This window comes from Bombus terrestris, chromosome 15 (genome assembly GCF_910591885.1).
Source record: "Bombus terrestris chromosome 15, iyBomTerr1.2, whole genome shotgun sequence".
Lineage (NCBI taxonomy): Eukaryota > Metazoa > Arthropoda > Insecta > Hymenoptera > Apidae > Bombus > Bombus terrestris.
In genome coordinates this window covers 2,268,104-2,290,718 of record NC_063283.1, presented here as the reverse complement: position 1 = coordinate 2,290,718, position 22,615 = coordinate 2,268,104, and the positions used below count along the sequence as shown (strand labels likewise).

Sequence of the window (22,615 nt, the reverse complement as noted above, 5' to 3'; positions counted from 1 at the left end):
GAGAAAAACACTAATCATTCTATTAAATCATTGATCGCAAATATCAGATAATACAATATATCTATTACATAGTTGATGGAACAAATGTGCTGGTGGATCGAATATTACGATGATACGTTATAACTTTGTTTATTTTTGTTCATTGTGTTTTGTACAGGTGTTACATTACACAATGTAAAAGGGCTTGTACTACATAAATGAGCGTTTAATATCAAATTTCATACAAAATATCTGCGCACCGATCTCCAATGTTTATATACCAGGCTTCATATCCCTCATATTCTATCCATGCTATGTACTTAACCTCCTAATTGTTTATATAAAAGTGGAACATAATCATCAAATTCAGCCTGGTACATGTTCCCAGCAATAGGGTCTCCCAGTTTGTATTTTGCAGCAAATTTTTTAATAGAAAAATTTGCTCGATTATCTCCACTGCGATTAGTCAAACGAGGTTCATCGAATGTAAGTTTTTGAGGCTGCTTATACAAAAGGAACACATAGCGATGAAGTCCAGTGCCTTCTGGTGGACCTGAACCAATGTACTGAGAGAGTACTTCACCTTTGGAAACATCAGAACCAGGAATATTTCCTACCAACCAGTGGTGCCATTCACGAAATTTTGGTTCTTTGCGGCTTGGTGCATCTGGGTCTGGAAGGAAAATATAATAAATTAATCTAACTGTTAATTAAAAACTACTATTATATGTGCAACCTATGCAATTTTACGCTTTCAAATGTCCTATGACTGAATAAAAATCTGCAGTCTAATTATAACATTTAATGGCAGGAAGAAATTTTTACATAGATACCATTTCTTTAGTTGTGTTAAATATGACAATACATTAAAACCTGCAGTGTAATTACTATAAAAATTACTATTCTTTCAATACATACCAGTCATACAAAGGGTATAGAAAACGCTTGCATCGCCATCCCACTTAACAGAAGGTGGATCTTTCACCTGTGTCGGAGTCAATACTTTGCCAATTTCAATGGCAAGGTTATTTGGATAAGTGACCTGTAGTACATTTTGTGGGACCTTGTCTATAACGTCGGGTACGACACCGTGAGTTTGCAACGCTTGAGCCATGGAAGATAAAAGACGAGTTCCAATTTCAACGAGAGGTTTTCTTGCAATTAATGAAGCTGAAAATACACCAAGTAATAACAGACGGTAGACTACAAAACTAACAAATAATCCATTCTTCGCAATCGTGACCAAACCAAAAATACAGCGAGGTTATCGCAAATGATCAATAGGCAATTCGTACAATTTAACCGATACTGAGCAACCGTTTTTGCGTATAATCGATAATCTTTTATTAACTCGCAAAGAAAACAAAACATACAATAAAAAAAGAAAAGCACAAACGAAGTAAGGTTGAAAAAAGAAAAGATCGCGTATTCTACGACACCAATTATTACGCGCAACATTGGGAGGAGCGTAATGCGACACGCTTTGATCAATTTTTCTAATAGATATTACTTGCGTTAATTAAAAGCAGCATGACATCCAACACGGACTTTAACTCATAAATAAAATACTTTAAACTTTAAAGAAAGAATATCATGGAAACTACAAATACAACTGACTTTGCAACAATCTTAGAAACCGGCACACTGTAGTCGAGTCTTGTCCTTATCGTCCCCTCCTTTTGCGAATGTTTGCTCTATATAGATCAGCATACGCATTATATATGTAGTATATTGCAGAAGCCTGTAGCGCTGGCCAATCATAAACATCGCTGTAATACACGCCATCTATCGGAATTCAGGTATTGACAACACATTTTTTTAATTATTTAATATTTATTAGAATATTAACGTATCTGCTGAATTATTGCAAACATGTACATTACATTTCAAATGGAAATCTTTAATAATTTTAAAAATATAACAAAGATATTGATCTTTTGATCGAATTGCATCAGGTGTTTAGATACTTGCATTATAAAATACGAATTTCAAATAAAGAAACAGAAATGCAGAAACAAAATTATTTGAATGCTATATTATAATGAAATAATGCACTGTACACAGACTAAATGGAGACATATTTGATTTTGCTACATATCATCCTACATATACGCATACGCGCACATGTGTTATGTACATGTATACACATCATACGTACGTCATACAACATAAACTATCCATATACAACATTCGTACAAGCTTGCACATTTAAAGATATATTCATTTCTTCATAAACAATTGCTCTACACCCTTCTTTAGTCAATGTACCCCACTTAAACATAATTTCTTTACACTGGTGTACACATATGCGCTAAACTTTGGCGAACAAGAATATCAGGAAACAACGACGATGTTTAGAATCAATTTTTATGCGAAAACATTTCAAGGTCGTGCGAATCTGATGAAAATACGATATCGAATGGGTATGAGAGTATCCTATCCGAAAGTATTATGATACAATTTTGTTCTACAACTGTTTTATCTCAATTTTCGTATTAATACTGTTTCGGTAATGTGACCTTTTTCGCATTAATTGGATAGTTTTACTGTCGTTGTCCTTTATCGTACTCGTGTACATGCTCTTTATATCATCTCTTTACAATTGATCAACTAAAAAATTAAGCGTATTCGCAAATTAAAGAAATTACTATTATTTACAGTAATACGTAGGAACGATCGTACAAATTTCACGCGCAAAAAGGAAACCGTTTTCCTTTTTCCTATTCCACTTTGTCATTATTTTAACTTTTAAATTTGCACCTTTATACAATTTTCTGCAAATTCTTTATCTCGAGCGTATTGATTGTTAATTCTAGGAAAACAGAATAGAGATGAGAGGAATGAGGAAAGAAAAGAAAAAAGAGGTGGTGAAAGAAAAGTAAGAAGAAAAGTGAAGAGGAGAGAGTTAAAAGAGGAGAGAGGTAAAAGAGGAGATCAGGTAAGTGACAGAAACGATAATGAGGAAAATGGAGACTTATTTAAAAACCTAGACGTTTCAGATTACTACGCGTTGCACAACCATTAAATCTTAATCTTTCACCTTGCCAGCTTTTACTTTTGCTTCGGAATTGTCTGAGATCGGCTTGGTGATCAGGATGACTCATCGGTCGATAACCCTGTGGCGAACATAATTCCTTCTGTTCCCTGTAAAATTGCTCATATCCACCATGCAGCAAATAAACTTCCGGATAATAGAGAGCGGGATAATATTCCTTGTTACGTTGGCGATCCAAACTTCGTAGAAACCGTGAGAGGTTTGGACCTCGTTCCCACGAAAATTCACAATGAAACACTAGAATATTTCTTTTACTCGTATCTGGTTCAATTTCAGGCGTATTTTTCAGTGGATCTAATAGGGATTGCTCGATGAGATCTTTACTGTAAAGATTTAGAGCACCTTGGATATGACCTGCATCAAACTCGTACGGATAACGGCAATCTACGATTTCGAACGAATTAATTCTATCGTTAAATTCTCCACGTATTAAAGCGGCTAAGGTATCGACTGAAATTGATTTTAAATCTTCGTGATGACCAACAGCTAATGGCAGGACGCATGGTTTGCTGAAATCTCCTGTGAGATCGCTATCGGTGACGCTGCGATGAATAGCCGATTTGATATGCGCGTGTGCTTCCAATTCTGAGGACACTTCTGTCTCTGTCCCAGTTTCCTTTTCTGTCTCCATTTCTGTGTCCGTTTCCATTTTCATCTCTATTTCCATTTTCGTCGATATCGTCTCTATTACAGCCGCCGTCTCTATTCCTGATGTAGAAAAGCTCTTCTGTAACGACCTACACTTTGGCATCTCGAACATCGTGGCTTCACCACTGCTACAATCTTTGACGACTTCAAAGAAGTTGTTGGATCTTCGTGATCTCTTGACTAGTCTCGGGCTCTCGTTCATCAGTGGTTCAGGCCGTTTCGAAGCTCGAGCAAACGGCAAATTGAAAGTATCTGCGTCGGTGTTCTCGTCGGTGATTTCAGCAATTCGTCGACGTCGTGCAACGGGTATAGTCGTCGCTAGTGGGCTACCATCGTCGAAATCTAGAGTCTTAGTCGACGAGTTCGCATTCGGAGAACGAAACAAGCAGGAACGTACTTTCGAAAGCGACGAGATCTTTTGATTTTCCTTTTCATATTGCAACGACAATGACCGTCTGAAGTTTCCGCTTGCGCTGCGGTAGGTACGTGGATACTCGGGCGTGCTTTGATTACTTGAGACAGGATTCGTTGATGTACTCGTGACCTCGGCACCGACGATATTGCCGCAGAGTAAAGTGGAGATACCATTCGGTAATTGCGTCGCATCATCCAAATTCTCGGTATCTACCAGATCGTTGAACCCATCATCCATACTCTCGTAACCGGATGAAATGCTTCGAAAGAGGGAACATCGTGCGATTCGCGCTCGGTGTGGCGATGATCGTACCGGCGACTCCATCGGACTCCGAGATTCGATAGACATTCGACGTGGAGCAACGGCCAAGGGCTCCGCAAATCGAAATCTATCTCGCCTCGATTTTTCCTCTCTCTCAACGAAGCTCGCCCCATATCCGCTGTCTTGACTATTCGGATCGCTATCTTCTAGAGGATGACGGGTCCTTTTTGTACCGACGATCTATTACACATTAAAATACATTAATTAGACTTGAGTATTTATCACACTCTATCGAATTAATTTTGTCTTTTGACGCTTATTGTTTGACCATGTAAAAAAAAAGTTTTATAGACCGACCCGGTGTGGAATGTGACAGAATGTGACACGCCGGTTGTTCAAAATACAGATAACGACAACTAATTCAGTTCGAGTCTAGATTAATCGACAGATTAGATTCGATTTAATTCAATTCGAAATACAACAGAGACGGAAGTGTCATTTTGACACGCGCCCCCGTATGTGGTAACTATTTTAAATATATTCAAGATGCTGAAAGTGAGCGATAAATAGCCACGAATAATGTAGGAACAGGTGCATATTTTTCTTAACGCGACGATATAAAAGGTGATGTTTTACGCTTGTCCGTAATTCAACGAAAGAGCACTAGTTAGAATTAACAAGGGTAACAAAAAAAGAAGAAAAAATGGAAAAAGAAGTCGAAATATGCAAGAACATATGTATTGATAACAATACCTTTTGCGGGCTAGTACCATGCGGGCTGTTATTTTCTTTGTCGATAGATGGCGAAAGTGGCTCTGGACTGGAAAGACGTCGCGCAGCCATGCCAATTAGCCGGCGGACTTTTGGTTTGGGTTTCACTGTGCCGTCCGAAGTGTTTCTAATGTTAAATACATCCTTGAAGAGGCTATAAAGAAAAGAAATAATTATTACATACCTTTATACACACAGACACAATTGTACATGCAATTACAAAAATACAATATCAGTTCAATGATAAACCTAACCTCTATAACTAGATCCCGATAAAGATACGTACTTCGGAAATTAGAATTAAGAACAAAAGATTTCTCGAACTGAAGAAAATCACGCACCTTGAATTTCATTGAACACATCTTTAGGAATATTGCCACAGATATTATCGACATGTTTTACACGCAATAATATTCTACTGTGAATGAATGATTAACTTCTATAAATTGCCTCGAAATTAATCGCGTTTCTTCCTTCTTAAACACAGTTATATAATATTAAAATAGAATTTTACGCGATTTACAAAGCTGAGCGATACAAAAGAACACGTTGTCGTTCGCACATTGCCGTTTCATTAACGAAACTTACTGCCAGAATACTTTACATATGTACAACACGAAGAAATATGGTAGAGCGAGAGCGCGCCAACTGAATGCGCTTGCGCGTGAGCACCACATGCACTTAGCAGACGCGCAAAACTGATTTCACCGGTATATCTATTTTCGCAGTTTAGAAATCACTGATCCATGTATAATAAGAACGTATAATACGTAAAAGACATAGGATAAGACCTAATATAGTTATAGTAGGTGAAATTATGGACATGTTACTAAGAATTCTTTGCGAACATATTGAATTCCAAAAACACGTAGATGCAATGTAAACAAATTTTCTCTATGTACATATACTTCACTGAATTTGCACTGAATTTACAGACACATATTCACACGCACGTTCACACGAAAAGTACGAGGCGAAAGAAACGAAAAATCGACATAGCTCGGAAGCAGAAAATTAGCGTTATTATGATATATACCTTGTATATTGCCACATTTCACACGAATTAGTAACATCTTGCCAGAACATAGCGATCAACGACGAAACACGAAGTCACAGTTAAAACCAGTCAATGATAACAAACGAGAAGAAAAAGAACTGTGCGAGCCAGGATACCGCAGTACAGAATGGCCGTATTTATCGAATTAAATAATGAAATGACGGTACCTAAAAGCTCGAACGATACCCCGCCACCCGTTACACCGACTGCGGACTCGAATCGACGCACGGCAACCCGCAAAGTCGCCTACCATCTGAGTGGCCTGGCGGGAAGTCTGTCTTTATATGTAGCAGCCTGGTGTGGTGGGGGGAAAGGGCCGACCAATCGGTAACTGGGAAAGGGCCCGCCTAAATCTTCTCAGGGCGTACAGGGAGAACGGAACGCGGAATCCACTCTTTAGGGTAACCGCTATGGGGGGCCCTTTTCTGCCTCTTTGCCGCCCTGTTTCGTTACATCCGTTTGTTCGTTTACTCGATCGTTCGCCGATATTTACCAGTCGCTAAATCTATATGAAATGTACATATATATAGAAGCACACTTGCGTCTGCATATGTTCCCTTACGACTTTGTAAACTTCGATCTAGTTTCGAAATAAAAGTCTATTGATAAAATTCTTTAACTATTTAAACCTTAGTAACTTCAGGTTTCTTCACACGTGTATATTCGCTTACTCGTTGGCTTTGAAAAATATTATGTCTTCAGTAGCTCACGAAAATATCTGAATATTTATAGGGAGCTTCCATGAATACATCGCGCGTGTTACAGAAAACATTTTGAAATTTCATTAATATTGTAATGAGGTACAATTGTATCTCATACATACGATATTTGTGTATCGTGATTACGTTGGTAACATCTGGTACGAGTCTGTTAATGTATATAGAAATTGCAAGATATTCATCAGAAGCATACGCTCCATAAAGATTATCAGAGTATCTCGTACATGAACAGTTAATTGCTCGTTATATTAATAATACATAATATTCTATTTTTGGCACAATTATATGTTTAAAATTATTATTCATGTTCCACCCTAATATTTTAATGATCGTAAGCTTATGATTGCAGTAAATTACATATTTGCAACGTATATTATCGGATTGGTCTTAAATTTTTAATTTAACCAATATGACCATGACGATCGTGCCTCATTACAGTATTAGAAATTATAAAATGTATAACTCGTGCAATATGTACGTAAAAATTCTCCACTGTAGATTTCCAAGTTACTTTCGAGATCCATTGTATATTTGTTTCCAGTTGGAAAGCTTTTAAAGAAGACCATATCTAAGGCGCTCATTATCAAAGTTAATTAATATAGAAGAGACCGCGTTTTCAAAGAAATTATTTAACATATCTAGAGTTATCAAACCGACATATATATTATATTCAAAGAGGAAGGAAAAGGATAAGACGGAGGAGAAGACGAATAAAGAAGAAGAAGGAGAAGAAAAAAAGGAACATTTAAATCTATGCTGCTTATGTTCCCTTCTTTCTCGCGCTCATGCCTATGTGTATACTCGGTCATTCACTGGCTAGCTCACTTTCGATACCAGGCCGGAAAAGGTTGCCGACCGTAGGAGTTGTTGCTCGCACTGAAAGGGCCTGTTCTCGTCTCTCTCTGTTACTACGCTCCTCTTTCCGTCGACTGATGCACCGACCATTCCGAAGGATGCAGCTCTCAGCAGGTACAGCTCGGTCCGTTTTTTCATTCTGCCGATCACAATGCTTCACCTGATCTCCGATACCACCCTCGCATTCTTTAAAGATTTTCACACGGACACGTCAGGTATGCGTTCGTAAAATTCAATCGCGCAAATAAGTTCGTAACGGATGTTCGCGCGTACATATGAATGTCTTATTTTGTTTAATCATAGGGATAAATAGGGAAAAGGGATAAATAGGGATATCAGGTAGTAACCTCGCCACACTAATTTATGCATTGCTCTCCTTGTCGTTAATAAAATACCATCGGTACCCATCTCGTGCTTCCTGCTTGACATCTCATTACACATTTTCTAACGATGCTCTCTTCTTTTTCTATTTAATACAAATATACATGTACCTAAATTTATTTATGTTATCTTTTATTACCTATTTATTTATCTGGTCATTTATTACCAAAATCATTTAAAATCTAAAGTATAAATCTCTTAATTTCTTTAGTCCGGGTTGTAAAATTGTGGTTTACTGCTTTACGCTTCTCACTTTGGTGTGGTAATCGCGTATTGAAGCAATAAACAAAGGTTAGTTAGAGGACAGACGAAGTAAAAAAAAAAAGAAGCGGAGGAGAGAAGTCGAGAAGAGGGTGAACAAGTAAGGGACCGAAGGAACATAACGAACGATCCATCGGTCTGTTCCCAGCAGTCATAAATGCAAAGATTATTCGCTATAGGGCATCGAACGCGCGTAACGCACAGTGCGACCATGGGGGTAGCTCAGCTGCTTACTTTGCCATATATCGGGGGTTGCAAAGGCACCCCTCACGTACAGCTGGCTGATTGTGCACCTTCTCCATCCTCGCGACACGTTATACCCGTACACCGGCTTTACAGACAATCTCTAATCCAACTTAGATAATCGATAACTTGCGGAAAATCGTTAAAAAGTATACAGACCTGATATGAAAACTCGAATTCTTATCGATATATCAGTGCTATATACGAGTTAGTTATTTGTTCTCCAGTTAACTCCACAAATGAAGAAGTAGAGAGAGATTGATGAAATTACATACGAGATAAGCGTCGATCAAATACTATGTCATAAAAATTTCAGAAATTTCAAAAAGTGGCGTTAACCACATTGGCCTGTGAACGGGCTCGTATCATACACTATATCATGCTACACCCGCCGCTTTTTACTAACTTCTTCATTTCATTAGATACACGATTAACACGCGCTTCTCAAGAAACAAACGACCTACTTCTGTAAGTTCATTTGAGATGATGAAGAAGATGATCGCAGGTAGATAACGATAAACTTTAAGGTAAATTTAAAAGAAGCATCGTCTTCGACATCGTCATTTTTCTTTACCTCTCCATTTATGCGGTTGATTAACATGGTTTCTGAACGTAACATCGAAATCAAAAAACCAGACTTATCACGCTTTTTCTTTGCCGTGTGTGCGTGTAAGTACACACTCGGCACTGGTCCAGAAACCGTCTTCCGCGGGAAACGAACGGTTCGAACGTATAACGGACTGCAAGGGAACTGGGAACTTGGAATCGGGCAAACGCCTGGCTCCCTACGACTTTGATTTTTCTATAAGAAAGAGTGCAGATGGTCGTATCCATTGTGATGGTTGGCACGTGCCAACCATGGGTTACCCTGATGGTGCACCGCTAAGTGCATATACGTGTGTACATGTAACAGACACTTTCCAAACGAGCGTGTGCTGTATGCACGCATGCGTGTACAAGATATGATCGTGTACGTGTAGATACACGAAGATACGTGTACGGTGGGTGAAACGTATATTTCTATACAAACGTATAATCGTGACGATGTCCCATTGACGTTCCATTAACGACATACATCGGCACGAAAACGTGGGCAGTCATTTACGTAATACCTTACACTTTCAAGATTCTCTCCATTTTCAAGTATACACTATGGTTATTTATTTTTAATCAAATTCGTTGACATGTTATTATACACCGTACAGTATACTATACATCGATCAATTCGATTTTGCGAATGGAAGCGTAACACAGGAAGTAAAATAATTCGATAAGTACGGAAATATAAAAATTATTTTGTCGTAAGTTGCGTTTGAGTGATACTTCATTACTCTACCGATACAGGTATATGATGTATATGCACCTTATGTTCATCCCGCGAACGTTTCACCAGAAGAAGACGCGAAATGTTTCGTAAAGATTGCACATGATCGATAGACATATAAAAATTGGATAAACGTAACATTATTAAAGAACGTAACAGAAATATTTTTACATTTCTATAAAATGACGTATAAGATCTTATAACAATAATAAATAGTTTATAGAAATTTACTACGGAAAGGAAAGTGTAACGACACATGAATCGTAGGATACGAGGTTTCAAATGCCAGAATGTTCTAGGGTTAATACAAAGATAATAAGCAACAAACTTTAGCTTCGAAGGATCTGTAGATTAGGCAAATTTAATGCCAGATGTTTTGTTAGTTTAATTTAAGTTTAAAGGATTTATCGAACTATTGATTTCACTTAGTGCAATAAATTAAGGATTTTATTGAAATATCTGCTGTACCTTACTTACTTTAATTGCGTTAATATTTGTTAATATATAATTGTTAATATTTCTCAGGAGGGAAATGAAAATCTCTACGATTTTGTCGTATTTGCTTACCGGTAAACTATTTCCAGAGTTTAGGAAAATTATAAAATGACCGATATGCGTTATTCCTTATTTTAATTTTATCCTAAAGATTTTTCCGAAATGTTAAAACTCTTTTTCTCTGTTAAAAAAATAGTTCGGGAATTGTATTAGAGTCAAATAGACCTGGTTTTGAGATAACGATCTTTGATATCTCTTGTAAAGAGATTCGAACTTACTTCATAACCTGATATGATCGTAATGTAATCGTAAAAATACGAAAAAGACGAAAGATTGTTGAAAAAAATACGCTGATTTTAATTAGCAATTAGACAGTTGAATGTATTAGAAGAGCGCCGATGATAATGACCTCGCAACCGTAAAGCATTCTAGAGAACAAGACGGCTTTACAGCCTCCTAAACGAGATCATCATCTGTTCCTTCGGTATCCTGAAGGGTGTAGAAGACAGTCTGGTCGTTCTTGCTATTCTTCCGATACATGCAGCCGTCGCAGATGCACTGTACAGAAGATCGAAATTCGCAATATGCCGAGAAGCAGTCGAAAGGAAGAAAGAAAGACATATAGAGGAGGAAAAGAGAATAAAAATTGCTCGAACCCCTCGCTAACAGCTATCAAAAGTCCCCTCTTTTAGATGGATAGATGAAGACGAAGGGAAGTCAGAAAAAATAATCACCCTGGGAAGTGAAGAAGCAGCAGGAACGGGATGGACAACAAGAAACGCGACGTGCAAAGAGTAAAAGGAACGAGGAGGACTGATAAGGTGAAAAGAGGAGAAGAATGGAAGACGAAATGGAGAAAGAGGTACACTCCGGCCTTAAGTATCAGGACATCTACTCTTTACATTTATTGGAAAATTCTAATAATGGAAACTATTCAAGAATTACCACTTATCAATTAACTTACTTATCGATCAATGTTAATTGTAAAATTGATTGTGAAGATTTTTAATCCGTTATAAGGCGCATGGTTTATGGTTTAAAGAAATACAACTTTTAACACAAAATATTACATTATGGTCGATAGATATTGAATAGGGAACTTTATCCCTTAACTTAGGAACTACCTTTCTTATCGTTATGAAATCTGTCGTTTATGATCCTTCAAGGAATATTGCCTTTATTTTGGGTAGCATTAGGAAGCAAATAATCTCCATTGATGTACCGTCAGTCTGGGATCGTTTAATTACCTCAGGTACTTATCCTCAATTCGTCGTAAAACTTGTCAAGATAAGCTGTTAAGCTATTGTAGAGGACAGGTTATAGTGAAACAATAAGTGTGTGCATATGGTTTAGAAAAATACAATTTCCAACACAAAATATAAAAATAGATGTACCGTTAGTCTGGGGTCGTTTAATTACCTCAGGTACTTATCCTCAATTCGTAAGCTTTGTCAAAACGTAAAACTTGTCAAAACAAGCTGTTAAGCTCAGTAGCTCTACAATTAGAGGACAGGTTATAGTGAAACAATAAATGTGTGCATATGGTTTAGAAAAATACAATTTCCAACACAAAATATAAAAATAGATGTACCGTTAGTCTGGGGTCGTTTAATTACCTCAGGTACTTATCCTCAATTCGTAAGCTTTGTCAAAACGTAAAACTTGTCAAAACAAGCTGTTAAGCTCAGTAGCTCTACAATTAGAGGACAGGTTATAGTGAAACAATAAGTGTGTGCATATGGTTTAGAAAAATACAATTTCCAACACAAAATATAAAAATAGATGTACCGTTAGTCTGGGGTCGTTTAATTACCTCAGGTACTTATCCTCAATTCGTAAGCTTTGTCAAAACGTAAAACTTGTCAAAACAAGCTGTTAAGCTCAGTAGCTCTACAATTAGAGGACAGGTTATAGTGAAACAATAAGTGTGTGCATATGGTTTAGAAAAATACAATTTCCAACACAAAATATAAAAATAGATGTACCGTTAGTCTGGGGTCGTTTAATTACCTCAGGTACTTATCCTCAATTCGTAAGCTTTGTCAAAACGTAAAACTTGTCAAAACAAGCTGTTAAGCTCAGTAGCTCTACAATTAGAGGACAGGTTATAGTGAAACAATGGAAAGTGTGTGCATATGTTTTAGAAAAATACAACTTCCAACACAAAATATAAAAATAGATGTACCGTTAGTCTGGGGTCGTTTAATTACCTCAGGTACTTATCCTCAATTCGTAAGCTTTGTCAAAACGTAAAACTTGTCAAAACAAGCTGTTAAGCTATTGTAGAGGACAGGTTATAATGAAACAATGGAAAATGCGTGCTTATGGTTTAAAAAAATACAACTTCCAACACAAAATATAAAAATAGATGCCTTAAAATCTATTGTCGAAAAATAATGTCGGAAATTGGAAATCATACAAAGCCGAAAGGCAAGAATTAAATGAATAAGTAAAAAAAATATATTTTTTACGTATAATAGTTTTTAAATATTTCTTGAAAACATTGATAATTCATTGCCACTTACTTTACATTTTGTTTATTGTGTTCGACCTTCTACTTCTATTTACACAATAGAAGAAGGTAAACGTAAAAATTTCTCTGCGAATCGATCAAAGGAAGGAGGGTCACTAGGTTTTCGGCACCGCCGACCTGCCAAATAGAACAAAATTCCAACCCCCTGTCGAACCACTACCTATCTATTCTTTATATGCTATTTTTTACCTGTGATCTGCTATCATCTTTCCACCTTCTGCCGGCCTGTATTAATTCCAAAAATTTCCCGGAAAGTTGAGAAACAGCTTGTCTAAACACGCTCGATGATTATCGCACGGATACAGAGTAATTATACTTTGAACGCTTTACAACTCCATGGAAGAGTTGCTCTATCGAAATATTTGCTAATGTCACTGCGGTCGGTGATACGATTGTATCTCTCGCTGGATAGAACCTGAACATTTGTAACAAACGTCTAAAGACAATCTAATGAAAAATTCACGAATTCGTCGTGTCAACGATATCGACAATGTCGACAATGTCATACTTTTGCAAAAATGAGTTAATCCTGGTACCGAGTTTGTAAGCAATTGTACGTTCCATATAAATAGACGACAGTATGAAATTCTGTCTAGAAATGGCTATACTGGAATTTGTTGTTTTATTTCGATTTTATCGCGATTCTTGTCAACTTTTATTTTCGTGATTGTATAAATTTCCGTTCAAGATATAACTTGTTTAAAGAATTAACGGTATACAACAACCTAATATATGGAAATAACTATAATGTATGGAACTAACATACGAAGAGAATTTGTCATACGAGTTAAACGGAGAAACATACGAACAGCTTAGGGGCTTGGCGCGCTTCAAACAGCTAGGTTTCTGAGAATAGCCATGCAACGGTGCCCGCAAACCCAGACCTTGGGATTACCACCGACTCTTATCGACGCTTAACCGCAACCGAAATATCGCGACGATATCTTCCTTTCTTCTTCCTCGTTTCGCTCATCTGAACTTTATCATTCGATCTCTTTTTCTCTCCCCTCGTCCTTCTTCTCTTCCGCCCCCTTCTCCTGCGCGCAATCTCTCTCTCGCTTCTTCGCACTTTTCTCGCCTTTCTCTATCACTCGTTTATTCGCTACATCTTTCCTCTCCCGTTTATCTTTTTTAGCATTATCAACAATCTCGCCGATGCTAAACTGATGCCGACAAGCATATGCATGTGTGTGTCGGGGGAACAGAGAGAAAGAGAAAGAGAGAGAAAGTGCGGATGATACAGAAGAGATAAGATACGAAAAAAATGAAAAAGATATTAATTGGAAAATTAGAAAAAGGAATATACAGAACGATCTTGAAATTTCGATACAAACAGAAAAACATGTGATTCTTCGCGTAAAAAGTCGAAGATGTAGGATACTATTTTTTTTATATACATATAAATATCGTTGTGTGTTTCGCGTTCGTAATTGTTATGCAGTGGCTACAAAAATTATTTGTACACCACTGTTTTAATTTATTATTGCACGTATAAGATATTGTTACCACCGGTCAATCAAGCATCCGGATGACTTATGAACGATATTATACGACTGATTACGTTTCTCTCCCGTGATCTACCTGCGAATACGATTTATGGAATATCCTAATAAGAACGTTGATGGACGTTCGATACGAGCCGATTTATCCCAGCGAGAAAGTCGTTTCGCGTTCATCGATTATTCACGTGCGAGTAAAGCTCGTGTAACAGCTGCACCCGTATAGCATATCGCAAGAGCCAAGCGTTAGACAATACGGTACACAGTGCCCTCATGGGGGAGGCCGAAAGTGTTATATGGGGGCGTGTAACGCTTCCTACTACCCAAGCGAAAGTCGACTATACTCGATCACGTAAACCGTACACCTCCCCAACTGGCCAGTACATGAACGATCTAACGAACTTCCAAACGATCAAATCGTCGTACGTACGCATCTCGCATTTATTTCTCGGTAACGTTTCCCTCTTCGTACGTTCCACGTGGCCCTCGGTACGCGCCAACTGAACTTTGTCGCTCGAACTGAACGCATGTTAACAGAAATTACTTCCTGCATGAACATACATCTTACGCAGTTCCTCAATTGAGATCAAACTTTCTCGCCGACTGTTTTCAGTAAACCATATATCTTCCAAACGTGTAACGGGAGAAAACGCGACAAGAAAATAGGACGTTCTCAATTTTGTTGTATCCCTTGGACCCCTTGTAGCGTGGAACCAATCGCGTATTTCGTTGTCGAGAAAATTTACCAAGTTCAAGGAGACTAACGGTCATTGTTAATATACGTAAGAACTTTCAATTTTAATCATTTAAGCAACTTCCTCTTATCGAAACAAGAGGCAGATTCGAAGCATAAAAATTTGGAGGAGAATTTGGACAGTGAAATTAAAACTTGCTGCAAATATACGTGTAATAAACTCTTTTCACAAGAACGTGTAAAAATTGTCAATGACGATCGAATTTGTAATTATTATCACGTCACAACCGCAGAAAATGTTGAGGTGTTTCGTGTATTAAAAATTCCGTTCATTCAACTCACTCCAAACGTAATCAGATCATAAATCACTCCATTCGAAGACGCACGAGTGACGATACTAGCAAATTAAAAAAAAAAGCCAAATTTTATCTACATATCGTGCGATAGTTAACACATTGTCGACTGGCTATTTAATACAAAAATCAACTTGCGCAACCGACTATCTTGTATAGAAACTAACAGCATTTATCCATGAATATGCATGTTTACTTGTGATATATCAAAAATATGTTAAAAAGCACTGTCATTCCTGTTCTACTCGATTTTCAATTGAAGAAATACGCTCGTACAAATGCGTCTAACGTACGATTGGCCGAACGGCGGCCGGTTGGCAAAAACACGCGAAGGAAATAACGAAAGGAGTAACGAATTTCCTGTATCGTGCGATAGTTAAAAAGATCGGATTGTTGCTGTTTCACAGGATTTTCAATTGAGAAAGTACGTTTATATATAAAAGTACGATTCGCAAAACGGGCCGGTTCCCAAAAACACGCGAAAGAAGGAATGGAGGGAAAAACGACGATGACCGAACGGCGTAGACGGTCAAAGCGGCGAGACGATGAGTTTCTCCTCGTCCCGCGCAGGAAGGTTGCCGCCGTTCCCAGGCCGGAGACTCTTCTCCGTCCACCCAGAGAGGAATTTAAATCTCAACGGTCGGTCGTGGTCTTTTATAGTGGGGAGAGGCGACACCGCTGAGGTTCGCGACGGTGCGACGGGAACGAAGAAAAGAGAAAAAGATAGACCGAGACCAGGAGGTAGGGAAGGCGAGCGTTCTCGCGTGTACAAGTGTGTGTACATGCTGGAGAGAGAAAGAGCGAGAGTGGAGGGCGAAGAGGAGAGAAGAGAAGGGGAAAAGAGAGCAAGAGAGAGAGAGAGAGAGAGAGAGAGAAGAGAGCAACCACCCATGGAACACACTGTTTTGCCGTGTCTCGAACTCGGCTCTGGATTCGGTCTCGTTCTCGTTCTCGGTCTCGGGCTTCGACGACCCCGACGCGACTTCGGTTCCAACCCTGGGGAAAAGGGACTCGACATTGAACTAAGCAACTAGTACAAAGTAGACACGAACAGGCCGCGATGAAGAGGGCACAGAAATCAACGGATCTGGAAACGGGAATAGGGAATAGGGGCGAGAAGATTCCGGTTAAAAGAGCGAAAGACTACTGACAAGGGGATAAGGAAAACAGAGTGTTGGAAAGAAGTGACGATGTAAACATGGTAGGAATGACGATAAGGGATGGAGATACAGAGAAGGTACAATAGGAAAAAGGAAAAGATTCTTGTTTTCAAGAAGAATACCGATAGCAGTATGTAGGCGAACATTTCGAGTAAAAACAAACTGCATACTAGCTTCGATTTATTCGACACGTAACGGGTATTAATTCCCGCCTACCTATTCCCGCCAACTCCCGCTAACTCCCGCCGGCTTGTATATCAGTGCATATACATGCCCTGCATCTTTCTATGCTTCCTTCCCCTATACCAAACGGGAAGAGTTACGATCGAAAATCATTCGGTTGTATAACGTATTTGGTGAAAAGTATTTTTATTATTTGTATAATTTGTATATTCGTTTATTTGTATTTAAATCTGAATAATAGCGACAGTACATAGGGAAAGAGGGAAGCGACGCCAACGTCGTTTTGGCCTGGTTCTGACACGATATATCCTAACCCGTGTTTCGTTTAAAACGGAAAAAGAGTAATATCCACTTGATCCAATCCCTCGGCTCTAGAGGATATTAAACCGACGTTAAAGCACGTTGCTGTGACCATGTCCCAATTAGCGTATTTACAGTCCCTACGCAACCGCTTCCCGTTTAAATGCTCCGGTTACTCTTATCTTGCGGAACGCCTCTGGTATTTTGTGCCAGTCTAAACGATACGATTGATATCGTCGATCGTAATATTCAATCTTTTACAGCCTTATTTTCTATCAGATATATATACATGTATCGTTTACACATAAAACTTCCAGTCTAATTGGACCACTCACAGATCAAAGTTCGAGATTTAAAAAATTTTGGCGTCAATACACTTGATCGATATCGAAGCTTGCTGTCTCGTATAATTTCGTCAATTTCCTTTACTTCTTGGTTCGTGGAGTTAGCCACGATTTGGCAAACAAGCAGCTCGATTGTCGTCTAGTCATGCTCGATTCATTTTCTCATCTGCTTGTATGATTCTCAGCAATGACAACGACGAAGAGGAAAGGAGTACGATCTCTCGCGATGGTACGATCGCTTTGGTATGCTTCTAATGCGACTCAACTTTTCTCTTTTTCTCTCTTTCTCTTTTTCAACTCTCCGACAAAGCGATCTACCACCCATGTACCGTGCTAACCAAGCACCGCGGAAGCTCAAAATTTTCTTTCAATGCCTCTCACAGTTTCCTATTTTTGAGTTTGCTCTGGCCTCTCTTGTCGCTTCACAGTGAAATCTTAGTTCCTTTCAAGACGACGACGTTCCTTCGGACCTGTTCCGTACCGTTCTCATAAAACGACCTTCCCAGAAAGCCGTTCTTTTCTATTTCTCTATACTTGTCGCGTATCGTACAGTCTCGAGTATTTCGCTCACAATGAAACTAGTTGCAACAGGTTTCGTCTGCATCAAGTAACGAAACAATAAGCATCAATCGATATTCTTCAGTCTCGGTCTTAACCTGTTAACCTGGGAAGGACGAATTAACTCGCCGTTCCGATTCTTAATCGCTTAAATACGGGCCGCTAAAAAGAGCGGGGTTGGATGCTTAAACAACTTATAGTACTCATCGAGAGGAATAAAAAATGTCTAATCAGCGAAGGTCCTAAGAGCAGCCCTTTCGATGTAAAATCACCTTTTATTATTTATTAGACCATATAACTTTTTTCATTCTAGGCTTTTAAAAAATCTCAAAATTCACATTATACGATTAGTTCCTGAACGAAACGGTTGGAAAATTTGTCAGGAAAAAAGAAAACAAGCCTGGAAAAAATTGACGAGTGAAATTTCGCGCGTAAACGACTCAGCTGGTCTACAGAGAGGTCAGTGAAGTTACATGGGTTTTTCCAACCAGCTTTCCACGACTCGAGGAAACGAATTTCTTTAAAAGATGAAAATCTGCGACCAACGTCGTTCATCCCCGGGGCGACTTTCTCACGCTAGCTCGGTTACTAAGTGAGGATGTGAAAGACCACGGCGTTCGAAGGTCGTTCGTTCAAATTGCTCGTTTTGCGCATCGCACAAAGCCACCTCTACCAGGACGTTAAGATCTCGGTACACGAATACACTTTATAACCGATTACATACAGCGAGGTTCCAACGTTCGACGTTACGGACCGTTCGAAATATTGCGCGAAGCTAGTTTTTTAAATGCTTGTGCTTATGTAAGCACACGATCGATTGGCGCGTGAACGAACGACAGAGCGCGATAGGAAGCACGAGAGTGGGGGGAGACAGAGAGAAATGGAGTGGGTGGTAGGAGGCTTAATGTAGGAAATGGAAGGGAGAGAAAAAATTGGTTGGAAGGGCGCTGTTGCTGGGGGCGAACTCCACCGTTACGAGTGGAGTAAAAACGGTTCGAAAAAGTAACGGATAAACGGAGAACTGAGATGGCAGAAGAATAGTAAGAGAACAAACGAAAAAGGAGTGGGAGAAAAAAGGCGCGCGAGAAAAGAAGAAAGAGAGGAAAAAGGGTCGGAGGCAGGAGAAAGACGAAAGAACGAAGTGAAGATTGGTGGGTGGGGAAGATATGATAGAAGGAAGAAAAGGAGGAAAGAAAGCAAAGAGATACGGAAAGAGAGAGGCGAAAGGAGTGTTTGAGAGAGGGGCGCGAGAAGCGTAGAAGATGAGGCGGATGAGGTGACGGGATGATGGGGAAACGAGTATGGGTAGACATGCAGGCATGCAGACAAACAGGCACCGAGTGGATACTGGAGAAAGAAGTTGAGAGGAAGGAGGAAGTTGCGCAACGGTCAACCGACGCGGCATTAGAGAAACGCATCAAACCAACCCACGTAAATACTTCTTCCGTTTATTTAAAAATATAAGACGATCCAAAAAGATGAAGTCGGAATAAAGATGAAACGTGTGAAAGGTTGATAACACGCGCCCAAGAAGAAGAAAGACGAAGGCACTTATCGATCGATACGATCTGAACATAACGATCTCTGAATCTTGGAACGAGTATAAAAGGAAAGAACTATAAGAAGGCCGTAATAAAATTCATCCCCCGGAACGAGCCGCCGAGGCATGCATCCGATTTCTTTCTTTCTCGACCAGCTCTCGGGTTTGGTCCAGCTCGTTGGTTACCGCCGCTATGCAGCTACCTGTGAGGGAGTGAATCGTATAAGTACGAATAACAACCTGTTCCCCTCTACCTGTTCGGAGAGTAGCTACGTGTATGTGCGCGGATAACAGCTCCTTTCCTTTGATCTCGAATGACAAAAGACATCCTATGACCACACGTATACTCGCTAATTCGCGCGTTTACTTCCTCGCTTCCGTCAAATACGCATATACGCTTGTTTTAAATATTTATAAATACACGATCTTATTTTAGCGTGCTCCTCGAATACCACGCGCTTCCAATCCAATCTTGCATTTGTTCCACGTGTGCACTGGTAATACGAGAAGAAGGAGCGGAGTCTCCGATAACTCTCAGTAGGTAGTACGTTGGAAAGTTACAAGCGGAAAAGTTCGTATTGTAGACCGGTGGAAACATTAAAATAGTATTCTCGGCCAATGTCCGTTCTTCTTCTATAGATGTCACGGACTGGATAAGGGCACACAATAAATGGTCTGTACACAAAAAAAAAGCAATTAGCGACGCATGGTATTGGCTCGTTTCGCGGAAATGGTCGAAACCACCGAGAATCTCAGTCAGTTTCCCTCCAAAACCGGTCAGCTGATGGTATTTGCCCGACCAGCTGAAGGGACGGCTGTCAAGGGTAGGCATACTCGGCCATTTTTAAATCCCTCGTAGCCGCCGATTTAAAAGACCACGCTTGTTTTCTGCCGCGCGTCGGCCTACTCGCCTCAGCCCCAGTCCCGGCCCCGGCCCCGGCCCTGGCCCCATCCCCCACCAGGTTTGCCTTTCTGACGATGCGACGCGACGTACAGTGGCTCACGAAAGTATTTGAACATTTACAATAGAATTTTTTTACGAATCAACACTATGTATATTGTACCAGATTTTCGGAAATATCGCCAACATTGTAATCAGACGCGATTATCATAATTATAATACTAAAATTTAAAACCAATCCGAAAATGTATATAAAAGTTACAAGACATTTATTGCAAACATATATTTACTGAAAAATTAGTATACCTCATGAATCAAATAAATGTCTTAAATACACAATTGACGTTAAACATGGTTTCACTATATATCGTGGCTTGCTGGTATAGCGAATAGCTGACTGTCCATATAATTTGGCGATCTTTGCGAAGCACATGCTTTCCATTTACTGGAAAGTAAATATCTCGTAACTTCTATATACATTTTCAGATTCCGTTCAAATTTTGCCAATGTGATCACGACAACCGTGCCTCGTTACAGTGCTAATGAAATAAAACATTTTTCGTGCAATATATACAGAAAAAGTTTCTTCAAGTACTTTCGTGAGCCACTGTAACTTCGTCTTGGCCTGTCCCGACCCATCAGCTCTTGCCTGCTCTCGTGTTGTCTTCTTCTCGTCTCGTTTCATCTCATCTCGCCCCCTACCTTGTCAAGGCGTAAACACCATTCCGTTCCCTTTACATTCGTACCCTTAGACCGACGTTGGTATCGCGGCTACCTTTTCCCGCGCTCATTCCTACTTTCCTCGTTGTCTCGTTTCTTCACGCTAACCGGTCGAGTTGCAACGAACGTCCACGCACGTTGTCCGCGCATCCAACGAATCGCGCTTGTTTTTCATTATCTCCGCTTCACCGTTTTAGCCTCCAACCGTTACGACGATCACGGTTCAAATAATCAAACGCGAGTCGGTTGATCGCCGCACACTTTCGACATCGAACGACTATCTTCGATCTTTTCTTTTCACCGCAATGTTACACGTTCGCTGACTGAATTTCGTTCTCGTAAGTGCTTGCAATTTGTGACTTCTGTTCGTAACATATGATTTTTTTTATAGGATAATGATCTTCCTATCTCCCTCTTTCTCTCTGTAGTTTAAAGCTGAGATCTTTTACATTTTATCCGCCAGAAAGTATCCATTTATTGGCAAAAATACGTTTTGTACCAGTACTATACAATATACTAACTTTTTTGCTGTATTTACTGTATATTAATCTTTTCGCGCTAAATATTCCTGTACATACATATAGCAGCTCACGAAAGCATTCGTGGACTTGTAAAAACCTTTCCTTTTCTACGAAACATTTCGAAATTTCATTAGCACCGTAACGAGACTCGATTATCACGATTGTATTGGTAAAGTTCGAAACAAATTTGAGAATGAATATAAAAGGTACAAGATATTTCGTGCAAGTATACATATATATATATATAGTCTTCACCGGAATTTTGATTCAAATGGTTCACGATTAGAGCAATTGTTCCCAGTTTGCAGTTCGCTCTTAGGATTTCGCTATTTCGTAAAGTGGGAAAATTTAAGAAGAATGACAATCAACAATACGCTTAAATTAGCAAGAAGCTAATAGAAATCTTTCAAACTGCTTGACAGTCTGTGCACGCCAATAGCGCAATTATGTTTTGTAAGGTGGTATGAGAGAAAAATGCGAGACAACCGCAGAAAATGATCTGTAGTTTGATAAATGGAATTCTACGGTGGATTTATTCGAAGGGAACTGTATAAATAAAAGGCTCACGACATCAATAGCTACGTTCTAACGACAGGTCCCACACGGCAACAAAGCAAAATAGACCAAAAGAACGAAACGCGCCGTTTTTCCTTTCGTGGGCTCTTTTCTCGAAGATTTCAGGTAAGTATACAGATCCTCGTGACCGCGAGACACAGGTACTACACAAACATGTTCAACATCTTCTCATACCTACCTGAAGACTCGATTCAAAAAATACTCTAATTATGATACTCATCACGAGCGACAATTTAGTTTTTCGTATATTTTTCGATATATTTATCGCG

The 22,615-nt window shown here is 39.2% G+C and overlaps 2 protein-coding genes across 5 annotated transcripts in view; both read right to left on the bottom strand.

Annotated features, from left to right (window-relative positions):
* Positions 1 to 113: 113 nt before the first annotated feature.
* Positions 114 to 1,752, bottom strand: LOC100649310 (protein D2). Of its 2 annotated transcripts, none has more exons than XM_012316723.3 (3): positions 1,597 to 1,752; positions 898 to 1,149; positions 114 to 652 (listed from the first exon to the last, which is right to left on the bottom strand). In XM_012316723.3, exons 2-3 carry the CDS (start codon positions 1,091 to 1,093, stop codon positions 300 to 302), a joined length of 549 nt encoding a protein of 182 aa, XP_012172113.1. In that variant the 5' UTR covers positions 1,094 to 1,149; positions 1,597 to 1,752; the 3' UTR covers positions 114 to 299. The 2 variants fall into 2 exon arrangements, with proteins under 2 accessions (XP_012172113.1, XP_012172112.1); XM_012316722.3 differs by having other exon boundaries at positions 1,490 to 1,672.
* Positions 1,753 to 1,986: 234 nt separating this feature from the next.
* LOC100648576 overlaps positions 1,987 to 22,615 on the bottom strand; it is a 39,955-nt gene continuing 19,326 nt past the window's right edge. For all 3 annotated transcript variants that reach the window (XM_020866987.2, XM_020866989.2, XM_012316712.3), the window contains 2 exons: positions 5,112 to 5,283; positions 1,987 to 4,598 (listed from right to left, as the gene is read on the bottom strand). In XM_020866987.2, the coding sequence (XP_020722646.2) occupies positions 2,958 to 4,598; positions 5,112 to 5,283 (1,813 nt within the window). In that variant the 3' untranslated portion in view covers positions 1,987 to 2,957. The remainder of the gene's footprint in view (positions 4,599 to 5,111; positions 5,284 to 22,615) is intronic.

Coding starts and splice junctions, on each gene's coding strand:
- LOC100649310 (XM_012316722.3), bottom strand. CDS start 1,511: ATGCTGCTTTTAATTAACGCAA. Junction 1,150..1,489: donor GCTGCTTTTAATTAACGCAA/GTAATATCTATT, acceptor GTGTATTTTCAG/CTTCATTAATTGCAAGAAAA. Junction 653..897: donor CTATACCCTTTGTATGACTG/GTATGTATTGAA, acceptor TTTTCCTTCCAG/ACCCAGATGCACCAAGCCGC.